The sequence below is a fragment of the Gossypium hirsutum genome, chromosome A03, assembly GCF_007990345.1.
Source record: "Gossypium hirsutum isolate 1008001.06 chromosome A03, Gossypium_hirsutum_v2.1, whole genome shotgun sequence".
Lineage (NCBI taxonomy): Eukaryota > Viridiplantae > Streptophyta > Magnoliopsida > Malvales > Malvaceae > Gossypium > Gossypium hirsutum.
In genome coordinates this window covers 16925401-16945904 of record NC_053426.1, presented here as the reverse complement: position 1 = coordinate 16945904, position 20504 = coordinate 16925401, and the positions used below count along the sequence as shown (strand labels likewise).

General features: G+C 30.6%; 1 protein-coding gene across 2 annotated transcripts; it reads left to right on the top strand.

Moving 5' to 3' along the window:
* Positions 1-2636: 2636 nt before the first annotated feature.
* On the top strand, positions 2637-5565 carry LOC107886051 (protein NUCLEAR FUSION DEFECTIVE 4). Of its 2 annotated transcripts, none has more exons than XM_016809853.2 (2): positions 2637-3226; positions 4228-5565. In XM_016809853.2, the coding sequence occupies exons 1-2, from the start codon at positions 2771-2773 to the stop codon at positions 5350-5352; spliced, it is 1581 nt and encodes a 526-aa protein (XP_016665342.1). In that variant the 5' UTR covers positions 2637-2770; the 3' UTR covers positions 5353-5565. The 2 variants fall into 2 exon arrangements, with proteins under 2 accessions (XP_016665342.1, XP_016665341.1); XM_016809852.2 differs by having other exon boundaries at positions 2638-3283.
* Positions 5566-20504: the final 14939 nt, after the last annotated feature.

Below are 20504 nucleotides of genomic sequence, written 5' to 3'. Positions count from 1 at the left end.
TACATCTCAAGAACTCGGACTCAACTCAACGAGTTCGGAACTCAACCATCCTAGTGACATGTCACTTGTATTCTAATCTATTCCCAAGGTTCAAACGGGAGTTTTCCTCGATCACACATCTTTGCCGTCTTCCACGGAATATCGAGATCGATACTTCGGTGATAGTTCATACTCATCAAATAATTCACATAATTACATATTATTCAACAATAACCACAAAGCATAATATTTCATGATAATAATCAGCATCATATCATATAAAAAACATTAAATTGCTTAAAATGACAATTATGTTACTACATTTACACATGAACTTACCTCAGTACAAAATTATTAGCAATCGAGCCTATTCTTCGTAAACTTTGTTTTTCCCTCGATCGCGACTTGAATCTCGTTTCTCTTTATCTATAATGCCAAATTAATCTTATTTAATACATACATTCATCAAAACAGCATTTAATACGAACTTTGGCAAAATTACATTTTTGCCCCTAAACTTTTACATAATTACACTTTTGCCCTTAGGCTCGGGAATTAAACTTCATCCCTTATTCTTATGTTTTATGACATCTGATCATTTTTCCCTTCTATGGCAACATCAAATTCACACTCTAACATGTACCTATGACTATTAGGTATTTTTACCGATTAAGCCATTTTACTCGTTTTCGCTTAAAACCGAGTAGTACAAGTTGTCTAACATAATTTAAAACCTCATATTCTATCATAAAACACCAAAATACACAAATTTCACCTATGGGTATTTTTCCAAATATGAACCCTAGGTTGAATTATTGATAACATAAGCTTAATCGAGCTACCGGGATTCCAAAAACGTAAAAAACATTAAAAACGAGGCTTGGAATCACTTACTATAGAGCTTGGAAGCTTGAAACAAACCTAACTATGGAGAACCCTTGAAATTTTGGCCTAATGAAGAAGATGGACAAAAATTGACTTTTAATTTTGTTTTTAATTCATTTTAATAACTAAATGACCAAAATGCCCTTACTACTAAACTTTCCAAAAATTCCATCCATGTCCAATTTTTGTCCATAGACTTAGAAATTGGTCAAATTGCTATTTAAGACCTTCTCATTAATATTCCAAAACAATTTCATACTAAAAACTCCTAGAATGCAAGTTTTACAAATTATTCGATTTAGTCCCTAATTTCAATTTAAGCACTTTAGGCATAGGATTTCATCACGAAATTTTCACACAATCATGCAATCATATCATAAACATCAAAATAATTATAAAATAATTATTTCTATCTCGAATTTGTGGTCACGAAACCACTATTCCGATTAGGCCCTAATTCGGTATATTACAAGAGGTTTTTTCAAATCTATAAGCACTACTAGCCTCGAAAATCTCCCTCTTCGCGCATTATTGGTGTAAGCATCTAGTTTCACCACCGGTCCAAGCAGTTGGCCAATGGCCCGGATAAGGAAATTAGAATAAAAGCCCTCAGGTAATCCAAGTAATCTCATCCAAACTAATTGAGTATCAACTTATGATTGATTGGTTGAAAAATCTGTTGACCACAGAGAGACAGTCAAATATTGTCCAAAAATTACCCATGGACCACCGAATACAACTTTATTGTAGTCATTTTCACTATCGAACCTGATTAAGTAGTAGTCATTCTCAAGATCCATGAGTTGAATAGGGCTTCTAGGACACCACAGAGAAGTAATCTTCTTGAGCAAAACATTAAACCATATACTTCTCCCCAACAGTTTCATAATAATCGTTTTCGCCATCCTGCGTTCAATATACTTATGCACTTGATAAAAAAATATAGTTGTTGGAATACCATGAACCACTTCCGTAACCACATCACTGTCCTTCAGTTCAAATTCCTCCTCCATGTTCACATATTGCATAGGACTCATAGACAACCCAATAAATTAGACTTATAAGAAGCCTTCGTCATGCCTGGATTTGGAACTAGCTAACCATATCTATCTACCGTTGGACCCTCCGACTATGGTATAATGTTAGGCCACTTTCGTACTTTCTTTATCGCACGACTCACACCGTTGTTGGGTCCGAACAAATTTGGCCCAACCACGAACTCCATCGTAGGAAGAGAGTCGCTCATATTAAAAGTCACTGATACACTTTTATCTAATTATCATATATATACCTCCATGCAAATCCTTAATATTTGATTAATTCAAAATAGTAATTTTAAAATCAATATATCTCTAATGATATAATTATAATAGATGCCTTCCTTGTGTGACCATTTCTTTCACACGGATAATGACGTATTAGTTGTTCGCATCCGATTTTATTTTATTCAAGCTATGACAGTTAGGTATAGATTTAATCTTTGATTTTTAAATTTTAAATGTATATTATTTTGATATTATTTTTTAATTTTTAAATAAAATCGAGAATAAATTCATCAAAAGCTTTGTAGTGGTATACACATCCAGGTATAAAATTTCTGATTGAATTTGATCTCATTCAATCAATTAATATTTGAGATTTTAACAAATCCCGTTCTTTCATAAATAAATAATGTAAATTTTTTTCTAATATGTAAAGAATCACCTTGTTAAAAAAGCCATTTTTAAAGGAAAAAAGTACTATTCCTCTTCAAGGAACTAAATCCATTTAAATTACATACTATGATTTTACATGTCTTTTTTTCCGATTTTGGTGCGTTGTAATATATTTCCCTACTACAACAAACAGTCAAGCACAAGAACATTTCTCTTACAAAAACACAACTTACCATATACATAAATTATCTATGCCCCCCACACGATCAAATCTCTCATCTCCCTCAAATTTGGTAGTCATGGAGAGTTTACTGAACACCAAATGGGTATCCACAGCGGCGAGTATATGGATCCAGTGCACCAGCGGTGCGTCGTACACGTTCGGCATCTACTCTTCCGTTCTCAAATCATCCCAATCCTACGACCAATCAACTCTCGACACCGTTTCCGTCTTCAAAGACATTGGCGCCAACGTCGGCGTCCTCTCTGGCCTCCTCTACTCCACCGTCACCACCAGTAACCGCCGTAGCGGTGTCAATAGTAGACCCTGGGTGGTTCATGTGGCTGGGGCCGTACAGTGCTTTTTTGGGTATTTCCTCATGTGGGCGTCGGTGGTGGGGTTGATCAGCCGGCCGCCGGTGCCTTTGATGTGCTTGTTCATGCTAGTGGCAGCTCACGCGCAAACGTTTTTCAATACGGCCAACGTGGTAAGCGGTGTCGAAAATTTTCTGGACTTCGGTGGGACCATCGTTGGGATAATGAAGGTAACGCTAGCAATTTTGGTTTAGACCTAGAGTGACAGTGAACTTGTTTCTCTTTACGTGTAGATTAAGCCGGATTTGGAGAATTTTGCTGTCTTTGCTCTATTGGCAAAAAAAAAGTTCCAAATTCGACTGTGTCAACTCGACTCCATCCATTAAGGTTCAAGTTTTTTTTAACAATGGATTTGAAGTGGATCGGGCGAAATTAAAAAAAAAATTCATGACAGGTGGATATCGAGTTTGAGGTAAATTTATTTTGAGATATTTATAAAAATGTCTCTAATATATATTAAGTATCGAAAAAAGTTATTTGCTTTAAAATAAAAAAAATTAAAAAAAATGTAATTTTATTTATTTCAAAATAAAACCATTAAATAAATTCGAGACGGGAAGATGCAGGGCGACATTGAGCTTTCTATTAAATTTTGAGTTAAAGTTGGGGACGAAGTCGAGCCTTCTATTAATTTCAAGTTCGTGTTTAAGGCAATTTTTTTTTCTTAAGAGTCAGGATTGAAAATAGAAACTTTGTTACAATACATAGAATAAAAATATCCATTATAGTTTTACATTGATATTTATGTTTTTATAGTTGAATATTAATATATTTTAAATAATAATTCAGGCTCACACTGCCAAGACAATAATTTTTTGTTTTGTATAATTAAGAAAAATACAATTGACAAAAAAAACCCCGTAGATGAGGTTTTTCCTTTTTTCTTTTTTAATTACAAGTATGTCTTTTGTTAAATTATTACATCTAAGTGGTTAAACAGTTGATTTCCACAAATTTCTTACATATAAAAATTTAATTACTGATTTTGAAGTGAACAATTTAAGTGGAAGGTTTAACCATGTTTACCTAATGCATTATTCTTTACATTAAAACTAATGCGTTATTTATATCTTGATGTTGCTGTTTACCTAAACTAAACTGCGTTGCTGGACAGGGTTTTCTTGGTTTGAGTGGAGCAATACTAATTCAAGTGTATAACGCCTTATGTCAGGGTGATCCAACCACTTTCATTTTGATCCTTGCCATCGTACCCACTCTTGTCTCCCTTACCCTTATGCCTTGTGTCAAAATATATAAAACCACCACATTTGACGACAAGAATCACTTGAATGCCTTCTCTGCCATCGCATTGATTGTTGCTGCTTATCTTATGCTCGCTATAATATTGGAAAACATCTTCTCATTTCCAGTATGGGGTCGAACCATTACTTTCGTCATTCTACTGGTTTTACTTGCTTCACCTGTTGGAATTGCAGCCAAAGCTTTAAAGGAAGAAAAAGACCCTTTGGAGCGCTACCACCAGATACCTGGTGAACCAGACCAAACCACGGTCGGTTCTTCATCTGGCGTCGATTTATTTCGAGACGATGAAGACGACGAAAAAGACATGAACCTATTCCAAGCAATGGTTACAGTAAACTTTTGGTTGTTGTTCATTACTATGATATGTGGGATGGGTTCAGGTTTAGCCACAATAAACAACATTAGTCAAATAGGCGAATCTTTAGGCTACTCAACAATGGAGAGAAGTTCATTGGTTGCTTTATGGAGCATATGGAACTTCCTCGGTCGGTTCGGGGGAGGGTTTATATCAGACATATTCCTACACAAAGGTTGGGCGAGGCCATTGTTCATTGTCATTACACTTGCAACATTGACATTCGGTCACTTGATTGTGGCTTCAGGTTTCCCTGGGAATTTATACATTGGGTCAATCGTGGTGGGTATATGTTATGGTTCACAGTGGTCATTGATGCCAGTCATTACTTCTGAGATATTTGGGGTTCGACATATGGGTACCATTTTCAACGCCGTTGCCATTGCTAGCCCTGTTGGATCTTACGTTTTCTCTGTGAGAATCATTGGGTATCTATATGATAAGGTGGCGGAGGGTGAAGGCAATTCTTGCTATGGAACTAAGTGTTTCATGTTGTCGTTTATCATCATGGCATCGGTTGCTTTCTTTGGGTTCCTGGTTGCTTTGGCATTGTTCTTTCGGACAAGGTGTTTTTATCGTCAGCTCGTGGTTAGAAGATTAAGGCGTTTATCAATATCTTGAGAAGTAATCCATTTTTATTTTAAAAAAAAAAAGATTTGATATGAGAGTTTGTAAAAATTAGGACTTTAGTTTTCTCTGAAGATTTCATAGGACAAAAGTAGACTAGTTCACTTTCATTTGGCAGTGCTATGGTTGGATTTTGAAAAATCACAGTTTGTTCGAAAAATTCATTTGAGTTAAAGGTGAATTACATAATAGCTTATCTAATTATTATGGTTCTGTTTGTTTTTTTTATCACTTAAGTATGAATTTTTTTTAATTAGCCATCCAACTAATCAAAATTGTTTGTTTGATTTATTTTCATTAAGTATACCACAAGAAAATAATATAACAACTAAAAAATTAACATAATAATAATTTAAAACTCAAATTTCAAACTTAATTATAATTTTACAAATATTTTAAATTTAAATCTAATTCTAAAAATTTTAAAGAAATACATCACAGGAGATGAGGTGAGGCTGTGAAGAACGTTAAAATCACAGTTATACAAGTAAAGAGAAAAAAAAAAAAAAGGAGAAAGGGAGAGTAGGGGCAAAGTCGAAAAACTTTTATAAGGTTAAAATAATTTTATTATTTTAATAATTTATATTTTTATAACTTTTAAAAAATTAAATTAAAATAATTTTATTTTTATTAATTTAAATTTTTTAAAATTTTATTTTAGTAGGAGGGACATGCGAGCCCCTAGCAACGGCCTTGAGGGAGAGTCACATTTTCAATAGAATCTCTCATTTTCACTATTCAAGTCAAACCCCATTCTTACTTCTTCTGTCTCCCAACTCTTTCCCTTACTCTCTCTCCTTCCAGCTTTTATTTTTATTTTCTTTTCTCTATCAAACAACCCCTCTTTTATTTTTTATTTTATTTCTGGTTTTAGGTTATGTTGTTGGAGTTTTCCAACGTGAAACTCTCGTAGTTTCGACACACCTCGAAATAGAACAAAGGGATTGGCACTTTCGGCTTCATACAGCCGCAAATCCTGAGTAATTTTTTATTTAGGTATGTTTATAAAATTTTAAATTAAAAATAATAAAATTATATTTTGATCTAAATTTAAAATAATCTTTTAAAATAAAATTATTAAAATAATATAATTATATTTTTATTATTATAAAAATATATAATTTAATTCTAAATTCTAAAAACTTTTTCTTACTTCACTTGGCTTCACCTTCGTTTCCATTGGTTTTTTCAGCTTCCTAAATATCTTATCCAAGATTTCCGCTTTAGTTCTTGTTAGGGGTGAATATTCGATCGAGTCGAGTTAAAAAATTTCGAGTTAGTCGAGTTGAAGAATCATATTTTAGCAATCGAACTTCATTTGAAATTTTTCCGAATTGGATCGAATTGAGTCAAAAAATTTAGAGTCAAGTCGAGTCGAGTTAACGAATCCTATTATTTATACTCAATATTGCATTTACATGAACATATTATTTAACTAGTAAATGAAGTATAAAATTATTTAACTACATAAATAATAAAATAGTTTTGCATTTTTAACTTAATGAGTAAACATTTATCAAAATAACATAATTTTACCTTTTAACTTAATGGTTTTGACTTTTAACTTTAGAAAATGTAAACATTTATCAAAATAGCGTAGTTTTACCTTTTCTTATTCGGATTTTTAGATAACTCGAATTGTATAATTCATATTCGAGTTAAACCGAAAAACTTAATTTTTTATTTGAATTGATCCAAATAACTTGATTAACTCAAATAATTTGAACTATTTAATTTAAAATTTAAAAATTTTATCAAAATTTTCGAATTAAATAGAATTTTACTCATCCTATTTCTTGCACTGCCTAAAGCGTATGATTATTTTTAGGTCTCATTTGTACTAACTTAGTTTTTTAGTGTATTTCCAGTTGTGGGATCTATTTTTCTTTCTTGAATCTAAGGATATTTATTTGTCCGATTTTAACTATATTTGGGTTCTCAATATTGTTAGTTTGTGAAAATTGGTTCACTTTATCGTTAATTTTAGCTAAATTGGTTTTGATTTCTGCTTGTTCTTGGAAAACAAGTATTTATGTATTTATATATATATATATATTTAAATTAGGATAAATTTGAGATTATTTATAATTTTTTAGGGTTAATTTTGTAAAATAAATTATAATTACATTGATATAATATGTAAAATTTGAAAGCAAAATTTATTATTATACTGATTTTTTAAATGTATGATATATGCTTAAGGACAATTAATAAAAATGGACAAAAAAAAATTTAATGCACACTTTAGTCCTTGAAGTGTACCTCTTTTCCCACCTTGATCCTTAAAGTTGTTTTTGCCTACTAATCCCTAACGGTATAAGATATTTTCAATTTAGTCCCTAACATTATCAGACATTTTCAATTTAGTCCTTTGGACGTTAAGAAAATTGACCAACCAATCATATGTTTTCACGTGTCATACAATGACGCCATCATCCGAAAAAGCCTTTGCAGTTTTAAACACTACAAAGAAATTTTAAGAAATTATTTTAAAAAATATTAAAGTTACTAAAACATAGAAAAAAATATGAATTTATAAATTAATAAAAATTACAAAAAATTTAAAAAATATTAAAATGATAAATATAGAAAAATTATAAAATTAAAAAAAATCATTATAAAAATACTAAAGTTTACTATTCTAAAATTTTCAAGCTCTAGTAAATGTGTTTTATAAAATTTTAATAACATTTATTTCCTTTTAATTTTTTTAGTAAATTTTAGTTTTTTATATTTTTAAAATGTTTTTTTAATTTTTATAATTTTTTAAATAATTTCAATATTTTTAATTTTTAAATTTTTATATAATTTTATAATTTTATTTTAAAACAAATTTTTTAATTTTTAAAATATATTTTTAAAATTTATAAGTTTTTTCTAATTTTTTTGTAAAATTTAAAGATTATTAAGATTTTTTTTCTAATGATGTTATTGTGATGTCATTATATGATATGAGACATCATATGATTGGTTGGTCTTTTTTTTAACGTCCAAATAATTAAACTGAGAGCGTTTGATAATATTAGGGACTAAACTGAGAATGTTTGATAACATTAAAAATTAAAGTGGATTAAAAAAACTTTAAGGAGCAAAGTGGGAAAGGCGGTATACAATAGGGACTGAAGTGTGCATTAAGCCAAAAGAACCAATCTTGATTGGTTGAGTGACCAATTTAAAAAAATTCATAACTTGGTGACCAAAAAGAAAACAGGCACATAATTAGATGACCTGTTGTGTAGTTTACTCATTAGTAAAATATTAAAAAAAATAATTTTATAATTAAATTTAAATTTTAAAAAATATGTTATTCGGACCACTAAAGATCCCGCGATGGACAAATCTGGAGGCAAGTTAATGATGAGGAAGTCAATGTGCAAAATCTCAAAATTCTAGGTTAAGCAATTGGGCCAAACAAGACTCGATGTTGAAAATGTTTGAAAACGCACTTGGAGATGAAAGATATGCCTATGAAACTCCTTAATATCTTCTACCAAACCAAGTCTCTCTAAATAATTTATACTCCAACAACGTGGATGATAATAATAATAATAATTAATTACTAATGTGATTAAATTATTAGTAAATTTTACGTTTTAGTCATGATTATAGAATTATTCAAAAGTTTTATTTACGTTATTAAATTATTTATTTAATTCATTGGACTGTTAATATATATATATATTTCAATTCATCTAGTTCAAAAATAACAGAGAAGATCTTAGAGTCTACTCTCTAAGTATCCAAAAGTTCAAAAATAATAGAAAATATTATATAATTGAAAACTTAAAAGATTTGAACTCTAGTCGGACCATTCAACAAATCTGTTCCCTTCAATTTGTGTTTTCAACCTCTCTCATAAGCTCAAAAACACAACTATTATATTTGATTATATTTTTTTTCTATAGGTATCATGATAAAAGTCTTGTTTTATGAAAAATTAAATGCACATTTTAATTTTAAAATAAAATTAAATAATCGATAAATATAAACAAAAGTATGAAAAAAAAATTAAAGACAATTTAATCATGATTTAAAGAGAAATAAAAAATAACAAAGCTAATTGATATTATATTTAAAAACAGAAAAATATTCAATAATATAGATTTTAAAAACAAAACACCTTCATAAAATCCACCCAAGAGCATTTTATTTTGTGTTCCTCCTAGAGACGCAATTACTTTGAAACAGGGACGGTGATGAAATTTGTAATCTCTATAAATAAACATCTTAAATAAAATGTAGAAAGCTTCAGAATAAAAATTTCTAATAAAATAAAATGGAGAAATATAAGTGGTTATTTGTGTAACACAAAATTGTAATTAATAAATAAACGAAATAATAACGTTAAAATGAATTTAAAGCAATTAAGACCATTAAACTGTCTTAAATAAAATAAGTTAATTAGAGATTAAACTTTAATATAATCAATGTAAAATAAATAAATAAAAGTTATAGAGATAAAAAGTAAGGAAAAAAATAAAACTTATTAAATTCTAATTAAAATTAATGTAAAAGAAAAAGTGCAAACTAATTTATAAGCTCTTAAAAATTATTAAATTCCAATGAAAATTTCTTAGTAAAATAGCATAAAAATTGAAATTTCATTAAAAAAAACTTTTTTTTTGTTTTTTTAAAATATTTACACTAATCATATTTAATTAACAACTCAGTTTAATTTTAGAGGTTAACAGTACAGAAAAAAATATTTTTTAAGTTATAAAATATTGAAATGAAGCGTAATCCAATCCTTGGTATTGTGTTTATTTTATAATTTTTTATAAAGTTTTTTTTGTCATATAATTTAGTATTTAGTTAACTTATAATTCTTAAAAATAATAATGCAAACAACATAAAAATAATATATGAAAATATATGGAAATTTCTATTGCATTTCTCTTCTTTTTCATCATCACTACCAGTTCTCTCTCTATATATATATATATAGGGAGATTAGAGTCCTCATTTTCTAATACATAAATAGGAAAGGAGTTACAAGGAGATGAAAGGTGAAGAGTTAAGGAATATAATAGGTGAAAAGTTGACTATAATGAACATCCACTTAATAGCATCCACTTAATAGCATTCATAACACTTCCCCTTAGATGCTCATTGTATAAATGATATGCCTCATTAAAAATCTTACTAGGAAAAACCCTGTAGGACAAAAACCTACTGAAGGAAAAAACAGTACATAATCTTATGATACACAGTATGTCACAACCTTAAAAGAAAAATGTAGTGCTAATTTACTCCCCCTCATATAAGTATCACTTAAAATCTTTGAAATAATGCAATCTAATGCTGAAAATTAACTTCTTAAATGTAGCGGTAGGGAGTACCTAATTGAATTCTCTCGATTATTCTTCACATTAGGTGAAGGGTGTTATAGTAGTGCATGTTTTGCTCCCCTTTATTTGCACATCATTTTATAACTCAAAATTGAGACATTCAATATTATTTATCAATAGTAAATCATCAACATATACAACAATTGTATTGATGAATGTCAATATAACAATAAAATTCAATTGCATTATCATGCTTTAGATGTCCCCAACAACTTTATAAAGCATGATGTATTGTATCATTCACTATTACCTATACAATGAGTGTATTGGACACATAAAGAATTGATACTTCAAGACCATTGTTTTATAACATGATTGTATGACCATTTGTTCTTATTGAACGCTCGATCTTTAGGTTAATACAAAATTTAATTTTTAGATATACTTTCATTATCTACTGAATAATTATTGCTTTTGAAAATTCTTTAGGAATTCCAATGATATTTGATACATTAATATCCACAATGATGATAATAACCTATATGTATAAATACATTAATTAATAAAAACTCTCAAACAAAATCATATTCACATTTAATGATTTTCTTATGAAACTCGAGTTTTATATTTCAAGCATCAATATTATCAAATAATTTATGTCACTTGAATAAAAATTCACTAGACCTAAATAAATAATTTAATTTAGTGTCAGACTATTGCATCTACAACAAATTAATCATTTTTCATAACCAACGCCAAGTGTCTTGTGAAAGTTTGTGTTACAAGTCAATTCTATATATTATGACTTGTATTTTTTTCATTATTATGCTAACATGTACTCTACTTGGCTTTACACCTTCCGGATGTTTGGACTTTATGTCTGAGATACATTTCATAAGTTATAATAGAAGCGTTTATTTATTTTGATGACTTGTTCTCATCTCAATGCTTTCAAGTATATTTTCATTCAAAAGCCTCACTTTTCCATAATATTTCTTTTTGTCAGCTCCATCATCTTTGGTTATGACATAACTAATTGAGATATCTCATTATATTCATAATTTCAGGTACATGAACTTCTTTTGGGGTTTTATCAAAAGTTATGTCTTGGGTCTCTTCATGAGTACCAACCTCCTTTAGCATATGACTATCTTCATTTCTTTCTCCTTTCTTTCACGAAATTTTCATTTTATGGAATCAACTAGTTTGTCATGCTTCTAGCATGCTCAAGAGTTATTTTTATTCAACTTGGGTTCGGTCTGCTGTATTTCTAATCTATACAATAACATCTATGTCTCTATTTTTTAGAATCAAACTAGCTTTGATAGCTATGTAACACTCTATACCCAATTCGATCGCTCGATTCAAACTATAAAGTATTACAACTATAAAACTATAACATCGTTCACAATTTAAATAAAATAAAAAATAACCAAATAATTCATTTGCAATAAATTTTTCATGTTATTCAATCAAAATGGGACTTAATTCGAGCTTACCAAACATTTAAAACAAACCGTGAACAATTTTGGATTAAAATGAAACTTTTACAAAAATTTGAGTAAAAAAGTGCAAATAAGGGTTACACGACTGCGTGGCCTGTTCGTGAGATAGAGTTCAGCTTGTGCGGCTCAAGAACATGGTCGTGTGGCCAAACCGTATAACAACTTATGCTGGTGTAACTCAAGGTCACACGGCTGTGTCGCGAGGCCGTGTAACTTTCTAATGTTGTGTGAGCAAACCTGTACCCAAAATCAAAGAGACCATACGGCCATGTCCTACAACCGTGTGGGGCACATGACCGTGTAGCAGACCATGTCATAGGCCGTGTGTACCCAAAAATACCTTCAAACTCAATCCATTAATTACAACAAAACAGGTTTTTTGTGGCGTTTTTAGCGGCGTTTGAATGAAAAACTCCACTAACGATCTAGCATTAGCGGCGCTTTAAAAAAATGCCTCTAAAAATCGAGCATTAGCGGTGTTTTTTTTAAAACACCGCAAAAAATTAAAGCAGGACGTCGCCGTTTAATGTTGACCTTTAGTGTTATTAGCGGCGTTATTCCAAAAGCGTCGCTAATGCTCATATCTATAGCGGCGCTTATTTAAAAACGCCGCTAATGCTCAGATCTATAGCGGCACTTATTTAAAAAAGCCGCTAATGCTCAGATCTATAGCGACGCTTTTTGAAAAACGCCGCTAATGCTAAGATCTATAGCGGCGCTTTTTGAAAAAAGTCGCTAATGCTCAGATCTATAGCGGCGCTTTTTGGAAAACACCGCCAATGCTCAGATCTATAACTGCGCTTTTTGAAAAATGCCGCTAATGCTCGATTTATAGCGGTGTTTTTTCAAAAAGCTCCATAAAAACATTTTATTGGTTTTTTATATTAATTAAATTATTTTTAATTGAATATTTAACTTCTTCGGGAAAAATATAATGACACGTAGAAAAAATTTGAAAATAAAAACATATAAAAATATATGTTAAAAATGAAAAAATAAAAATACTATCATTTAAAATAATTTTAAAGTTTTTTTGTTATATGACTGATTGTTTGTCAATTTATATATTAAATAAATTCTTCTATAATCATAAAAGGGATAATATTGAATTACTTATCATTATAGTTCAAGGTTTATGGTTTAGGGTATATAGTTTAAGGTTTATGGTTTATGATGAGTTAATATTTTAAGGTTTATGAATTATGGGTTTAGGGTTTAGGGTTTAAGGTTTAGGGGTTTATGGTTTATGAGTTAATATCTCAAGGTTTATGGTTTATGGATTATGGATTATGGATTATGGACTTAGGGATTATGATTTATGGTTCAAGGGTTGAGGTTTAGAGATTTAGGGTTTATGATTTAGGGGTTAAAGGGTAAGGGTCTAGGGGTTAAGGGTTAAGGGTACATGGTTTAGGGTTTAAAGTTTAAAGGTTAAAGGTCTAAGGTTTATGAGTTGGGGGTTACGGGTTTAGGGATTTAGGGGTTAAGGCATTAAAGGGGCATGGGTTATGGGTTTAGGGTTTAGGATAATTAGTATTAAAAAATTAATTAAAATTTGAAATAATATTATTTAAAATAATTTTAAAGTTTTTTTGGGTATATGAGTGCTTTTTTAAATTTATATATATTAAATAATTTCAAATTTTAAAGATTTCAAATTTTCAATAATTTTCAAGATTTCAAATTTTATCTAATTCTTTTAACTTTTAGTTAAATTTTAAAAAATTATTTACTTAAATAAAAAAATTAAAATACTATTATTTAAAATAATTTTAAAGTTTTTTTTGGGTATATAAGTGATTTTTTTAATTTATATTGTTTTAAAATTATTTATTAAATAATTTTAATTTTTAAAGGAATTAGCGGCGTTTATAAAAAACGCAGCAAAAGGTATACTATAGCGGCGTTTTTATAAAAAACGCCACAAAAGAGCATCATCTTTTAAACAAAATGGCGTCGTTTTGTAGGATTTATTAGTGGCGTTTTTTGTGAAGCGCCGCAATAGGTTTGGATTTAGCGGCGCTAGTGTATAAATGCCGCTAATATTATTTTGTTTAGATCAAAGTGTCGTCGTTTTGTTAGTTTATTAGTGGCGTTTATTTGAAACGCCGCAATAGCTTACACTTTTAGCGGCGCTATTGCAAAAACGCCGCAAATGTTAAATTAAGTTTGTCAAAACATCGTTGTTTTGTTGTCTTCATTTTTACAGATGATAACACTTAGAAATTTTGTCAAAGTCTCCCCAGTTCATTTCCCCTCTCTGCCTTAGTCCCAAATCCCTAAAGAATCATCACATGTTTTTCCCCAATTCGACATCCAAAAATAGCCCCTTCTTCCCCAGTTTGAAATCCCTAAAATTTACCCTTCCCACTGGCCATTGATTTCCCATCTATAGAAAATTGGATTAAGAAAGGAAATGTTTCAGAAGTTGGCTTCGGGGTTGAAGAAAACAGTTCAAGGTAAGAAAATAGTTCAACGATTAATGATTTTCAAAGTTTGTTTCTTCTATATTAATGATCGGTATTCGAAGTGTCAGGTGTCCTGTAGGCGTTGGATTTAGGTTTCTAGCTATCCCTTTTGCCATTTTCGTTTACACCTGTAAGTTTTTCTCTGCTCATCTCCTCGATAATTTTTGGGTTCAACGGAAAAGCATATTTCTTTTCTGCTTCAGATTTCAATTTGACTGGTTCTTTTCGTTATTTGCTATGTTATATTCTAAGTTCATTCAAGTTTCTTATCTGGGTTTGTGTTGCTTCATTCAGTTTTGTACTAAGTGGAGTTGTATTTTCTTTTAATAGCTCCTGCTGGAAAACTGGAATTTGAAAATTTGAATCTTGTTCTTGGAAAGCTTAATAGGAGTTATATATATATATTTATCCGTGTGTGTGTTCTATAACTTAGTCAAGTTTAGATGTTGTCTTCGTGATTGAAATTATATGAATTGTTTTTGTGTTTATATAAATACATAATTCTAAATACATAATTCTGAAGTTTGTGAATTTTATGAATTATTTGTTTTACCCAAAAATTTTATACTAATAAACTAATATAGTAGGAACATTAGTTTTACTGAATTGAGTTGCTCGTGTTTCCTATTTCGGAACATGCGTACTAATTCAAAAATTGCTAGGGAGGTTTGTGCCTAATTTAAATGTGGAGTAGTTCCAGTTAGAATTTCTTAGCTTCAACAATGAATAAACATGTGGTATCCTTCTGTTGGAATATCACTATTGGTCCCCAACTTTGAGTGGAGCATCTAATTCCAAAACCCATGGTTACCTTTCAATTTCCATTGAAAACATAGTTGCTCTTTTTCTATTGGTTCAAATCCATACCTGTTAATAAAAATGATTGAGATTTAGTTGAGTGAACAATAAATATAGACATATGATATGCATGTTTAAGGTTTGTTTATTTTGAATCAGTAGGTGCTTTCTCCCTATCATATGTTTATTTGTTAGTTTTGTTGATTGACAAAGGCTTTACATTTTTTCAATAGGTGTGTTTAGTGTATGTTTAATTAGGTTTCGGAAAAAAAAAGAAAAAGGTCGAAATGTTTGCATATTTAAGATATTTTATGTGCCAAAGCTATTTTACTGGACAGTGTCCCTGTTATGTGCCAAAGTTTAAACCGCAATGTATTGATCTCAAGAGAAAAAAATAAAGCTCTGAGAATTTGATTTTTTTCTTCTTTAATAGTTAATCTACTCTCTCTCTTTTTAAACTGCAGATACAGAAATTTTGAACGGTTGCATTGACATCTAAAAGAAATTCCCAATTATTCATTACATTTGCCCCCAAAAGAGGATGCTTTTGTTCATCAGCGGTGCATTCATCTTGACAAATATCTGCAAGTAATTTATGTCCTAGTCTTTCATTTTTTTAGGATGGTTACTTTTGAACTTGTTTCTTCAACTAAGCCACCTCTTTACAGGATCTGTTGTCTATACCCAAAGTGGCTGAACAACATGAAGTGTGGGATTTTTTAAGTGTTTCCTCAAAGGTGTGTGTCTTCTTGGAATTGGGTGCTTCCTTATTTAAATAATAAATTGAATTATTGAATTTAGATAATTTAGTACAATTTTAATCAAATTATTGAATTATTGAATTATTGGGTGCTATGACACATCTTTTTTATGTATTTATTATTTGGAGTTGTGTATAAAATGGAAAACTTTAAAATTGGAATAGTGAAGGAATTAATCAAATTAGTCAATTAAACTACAATTAGAGTGAAATCCTAAATTCAAGATCAACCTGATGGAATTAAAATAAGCTTAAACCTTTTGACTTTCGCTTTGCTTTTGCCTTTGCCTTTGTGGTCTTTCTAAGTTTCATCCTTTGTTGGATCTTACAATTGTTGAAGGCATTTTCAATTATGTTAGCCTCAATGAATGTCCTTTGTTTGAGCAGTCTTTCAATTCCCACATTATGTTTCATAAGTGTTTTTTTTTTGTTATTATTTTAACATAGGAAACCAAAGTATACTTTATGTGTAGCTGACTTGCCTTTGCAAAGGATGTTGACTGTGAATTTAATATGTAATTGTTGCGTTTTTGAATGGGAAATTGGTTTTCAATTTGATTAATCTTTACCAACATTATGAAGACTTCATTAATAAATCCGTGCGTTTAACTGCTAGCTAACAATGAAATCAAGACTGAATTTTCAATAAAACATATATATAATTTTTTTTTCAAACCCAGATTTTGCTGGTAAAAAATTTAGGAAAAAGTTGAGTATGCATATGATAGTTACACTTGAGTCTAAATAGCATAGCTTCTTAATTGTCCATTCAGCATTGCTGTGTGCTTTTCTGCATTTATATTACTAGAAAGTTTGAACCGTTTGTTAGCATTTATGATAGGTATGTTGTTTCTGTTCTTGGTTATTATGCCATCCTTACTATTTATGCTCTGGTTTCTGGCTGTCAGTTGCACTTTGTGGTTTTACTACTTCAAAACACAAGATCTTCTAGAAATCTTCTTAAAAAAACCAATAAGCTAATGATACTCCAAGTGGGCATCAATAAGTTTAGGAACTCAATCATATGCTTCATCTTTCAGTCTGTCATTCAGTTGTCTGGTACATGATGTTTAGCTATATTATTGTGAATCTATGGATTCTTTGTGAGCCTTTAATTCTTAGAACTTATGAAAATATCCGAATACATAAAGCAATTTTTGTTTTTTTCTTACATCTGTTCTAGGTACTGTCGAGCACTTAAATTAATAGTTGTTGCAAATAAATACACCACAGCCATTGACATCTGTTCTAGGTACATGTTTCGTTGCTAAATTACTTAACTTATTTCTATGCATTTTTCCTTTAAATTACTTAACAAATACTATTTTATATGTACTACTATTGTTGTAATTTGTTACTAAAACTTTAACTATTTTATGTGTATTGCAGGAAAAATGCGTAGAAGAAGATTACGAGATTTAAGTATTGTCCAGAATACTCCAAATTCTGAAGAAGGAAATAGTGAACAGCAGACAGTTGTTGGATCTTCGAATGTGCCGGAGACACTTGATGAGCCTGAAGAATTTCAAAGTAATGTTATGTTCATTTTACATGTGTTGACTTTTATTATTGAATTATTTGTCAATTTTAATATAATAATAGTATATCATTTTTCAGCTGAAAGTGGTGGGACGTGCAGAGTTCGAGGACGTATGCTGCTTAGAGATTTATACGACTTAGATCCTGTCGAGCGTGTTAAAGTAAGTAGAAATACTCATGGTCAGCCTGTTGGATCTGAAGCTCGACTTTTAGCAGGGTATTTGGGCATTTTAGCACGAAATGCAAATATGTTGCCCATCAACTACGAATCATGGCATCACATGCCTGATAGTAACAAAAACAGGCTCTTGCTAATATTAAGGTAACAAAATGTGAATGCAATTTATAATACTTTGGTTTAAGTTTCATTCATATTTACATTCTAAACTTATATTTTTTAGGAGAGATTTGCTTTAGAAGTCTCCGATGATTATATCAAGAAGGCATTAGGTAAAAGATGGAGAGACAATAAAAGCACTTTAAAGAAACAATATTTTAAGAAAGACATAAGCCTCGAGGAAAAATTGAGAAATGTTCCGCCGGGAATGCTGAGGTATCAATGGGAAGATGCGGTTAGATTTTGGAATTCAAAGAAAAGAGAGGTATTGCGTATTTCCAAACTCTTATATATAGTGTTTACTATATACGTAATAATAATTTTATTATGTTGGACCGTGAACGAGTTGGAACAAGCAGCAGCCAAAAACAAAAATTCACGCACACGGCAGGGTCGAGAAGTTTTGCTTCTGTAGCTGAGGCCGAGGTATTATGAATTCATTAATTCTTTCAAATATTAATAACTTTCTATTATTAAATAATATTCTTACTACTATATTGTAGGAAGTCAAATCCGGACAAAAAGTTGGACGCCTTCAGCTTTTTGAGATTATGCATAGGAAGAAAGATGGATCTCCTATGACATCCGAAGCTGGAGAAATTATGGTATATTTCCTTAATAATATTTGATTTATTCTAAATATTTATAATCTTTAGTTATAATTGTTTAATTCAATTCATCATTAGTAGTTTTAAATAATGTTAAGTTCTGTTGCATTCCTTTTTATTATATATTTCGTTTCTAAATTTTTAATTGATTTTTTAGGAGAAACTAAAGGAGAAGAAGGCGGAATATGAAGCGATTGCTTTGAGTGATAGTTCTGTTAATCTTGAGAACATTGATAACAGAATTATCACTGAAGTTTTGGATCTTGAAAGGTACGGTCGGGTTCGATTTCAAGGATCTGGTGTTACTCCGACCCAATATTTTGGATCTGGCTCCTGGCAATACATGCCTTTCGGAAGTCAAGCTCAAGCTGAAGTTCAGAGGTTAAGAGACCAGATAGCTCAGATGCAAGCGAACACGGTTGAGCAAATTGCCGAGGTTCAACGAAAATATGAAGAACTCCAGCAACAACTTAGAGCGGAGGCAGCAGAGAGGGAGGCAGCGACTGCAGCAAAAGAGGCAGAGGCACGAGCGATGGTAGCAGAGCAGAGTAAAAAGTACGATGACCTCCCGCTACAGCTTCAGCAGATGATGCATATGTTTCAGCAATCGCAAAAGTCGCCATCTTAGACATTAGTTTTCTTATTGTAAGAATGTTTTTAAGTTTTGTCACGTTTAACATTATTGTAAAAATATTTTAAATTATACTTTATTTATTAATTATATCATATATCTTTAGTTAAAATTGAAGTATCATTTAGAATTAATGTTTTTGGTTGTATTTTTTATGCTAAATTTGCTGTTTTTGGCTGCATTTTATGATATATTTGTTGTATTTGGTTGGATTTTAATGCAGGAAGGGCTGGATATTGGTGAAAAAAAATATTGCAAATCTGCCAAAATTAGCGGCGTTTGTAGAAAAAGTGCCGCTAAAAGCCATGACTTTTAGTGGCACTTTACCCACAAATGCCGCTAAAAGTCGTGACTTTCAGCGGCGCTTTACCCACAAACGCCGCTTAAAGCCATGGCTTTCAGTGGCACTTTTACCACAAACGCCGCTAAAAGTTGTGGCTTTTAGCGGCGTTTTTTCCAATAAACACCATAAAATTTTGTGGCGTTACCTATAGCGGCGTTTTTTACGGCATTTTAGAAAGCGCCGCTAAAAGTCTATTTTCTTGTAGTGATTTCACCTACACTTCCTTAGATACCAAACCATATAATTATTATCACATAACCCTATTCAAAACGTACCAAAACATGCCAAAAATATACCAATTCGCATTCAACCTATGTGCAAAACTAATATGCCACAATTGGCACCACAATTCAAACATGAAACATCAACCATTCATGCCATTCAAATCAATCATTCCAACATTAGCAATTACCAACATTCATAGTGTAATAGTCCAATTTTGGGCCTAGTCAGAATAATGGTTTCAAAACCCCTATTCTGGGGCCAGAGAAATTATTTTTAATGATATTTTATGTGTTATAGCATGATCATATGAGTACATGAAAATTTTGGTTAAATAATTTTACCAATTTCATGCTTAATTGCGAAAAGGACTAAATCGCGTAAAGGGCAAAAGTATTGTTTTGCTAGCTAAATGTGTCAAATATCTATAGAACATTAAATTAGGGTCTTTATTGAGTAAATATACCATGTTCGAACCATGTCCGAGACATGGCATTGGCATTATACCCTATGTTTGAGGCTTAGTGAATATCCGATAGCTTTCCGAATGGTTCAACGACGAGAGTTACGATTTAAACTAAATGAGAAAGGTTATAACCATATTGTGAGTGGTACAGGTACTTACCTGAAATTGATGAGATGTGAAT

What these genes read in the sequence shown, in the direction of transcription:
- LOC107886051 (XM_016809852.2), top strand. Translation starts at nt 2,771, where the DNA reads ATGCCCCCCACACGATCAAATCTCTCATCTCCCTCAAATTTGGTAGTC. An exon ending in CCATCGTTGGGATAATGAAG is followed by an intron (nt 3,284 to 4,227) that starts GTAACGCTAGCA and finishes GTTGCTGGACAG; the next exon opens with GGTTTTCTTGGTTTGAGTGG.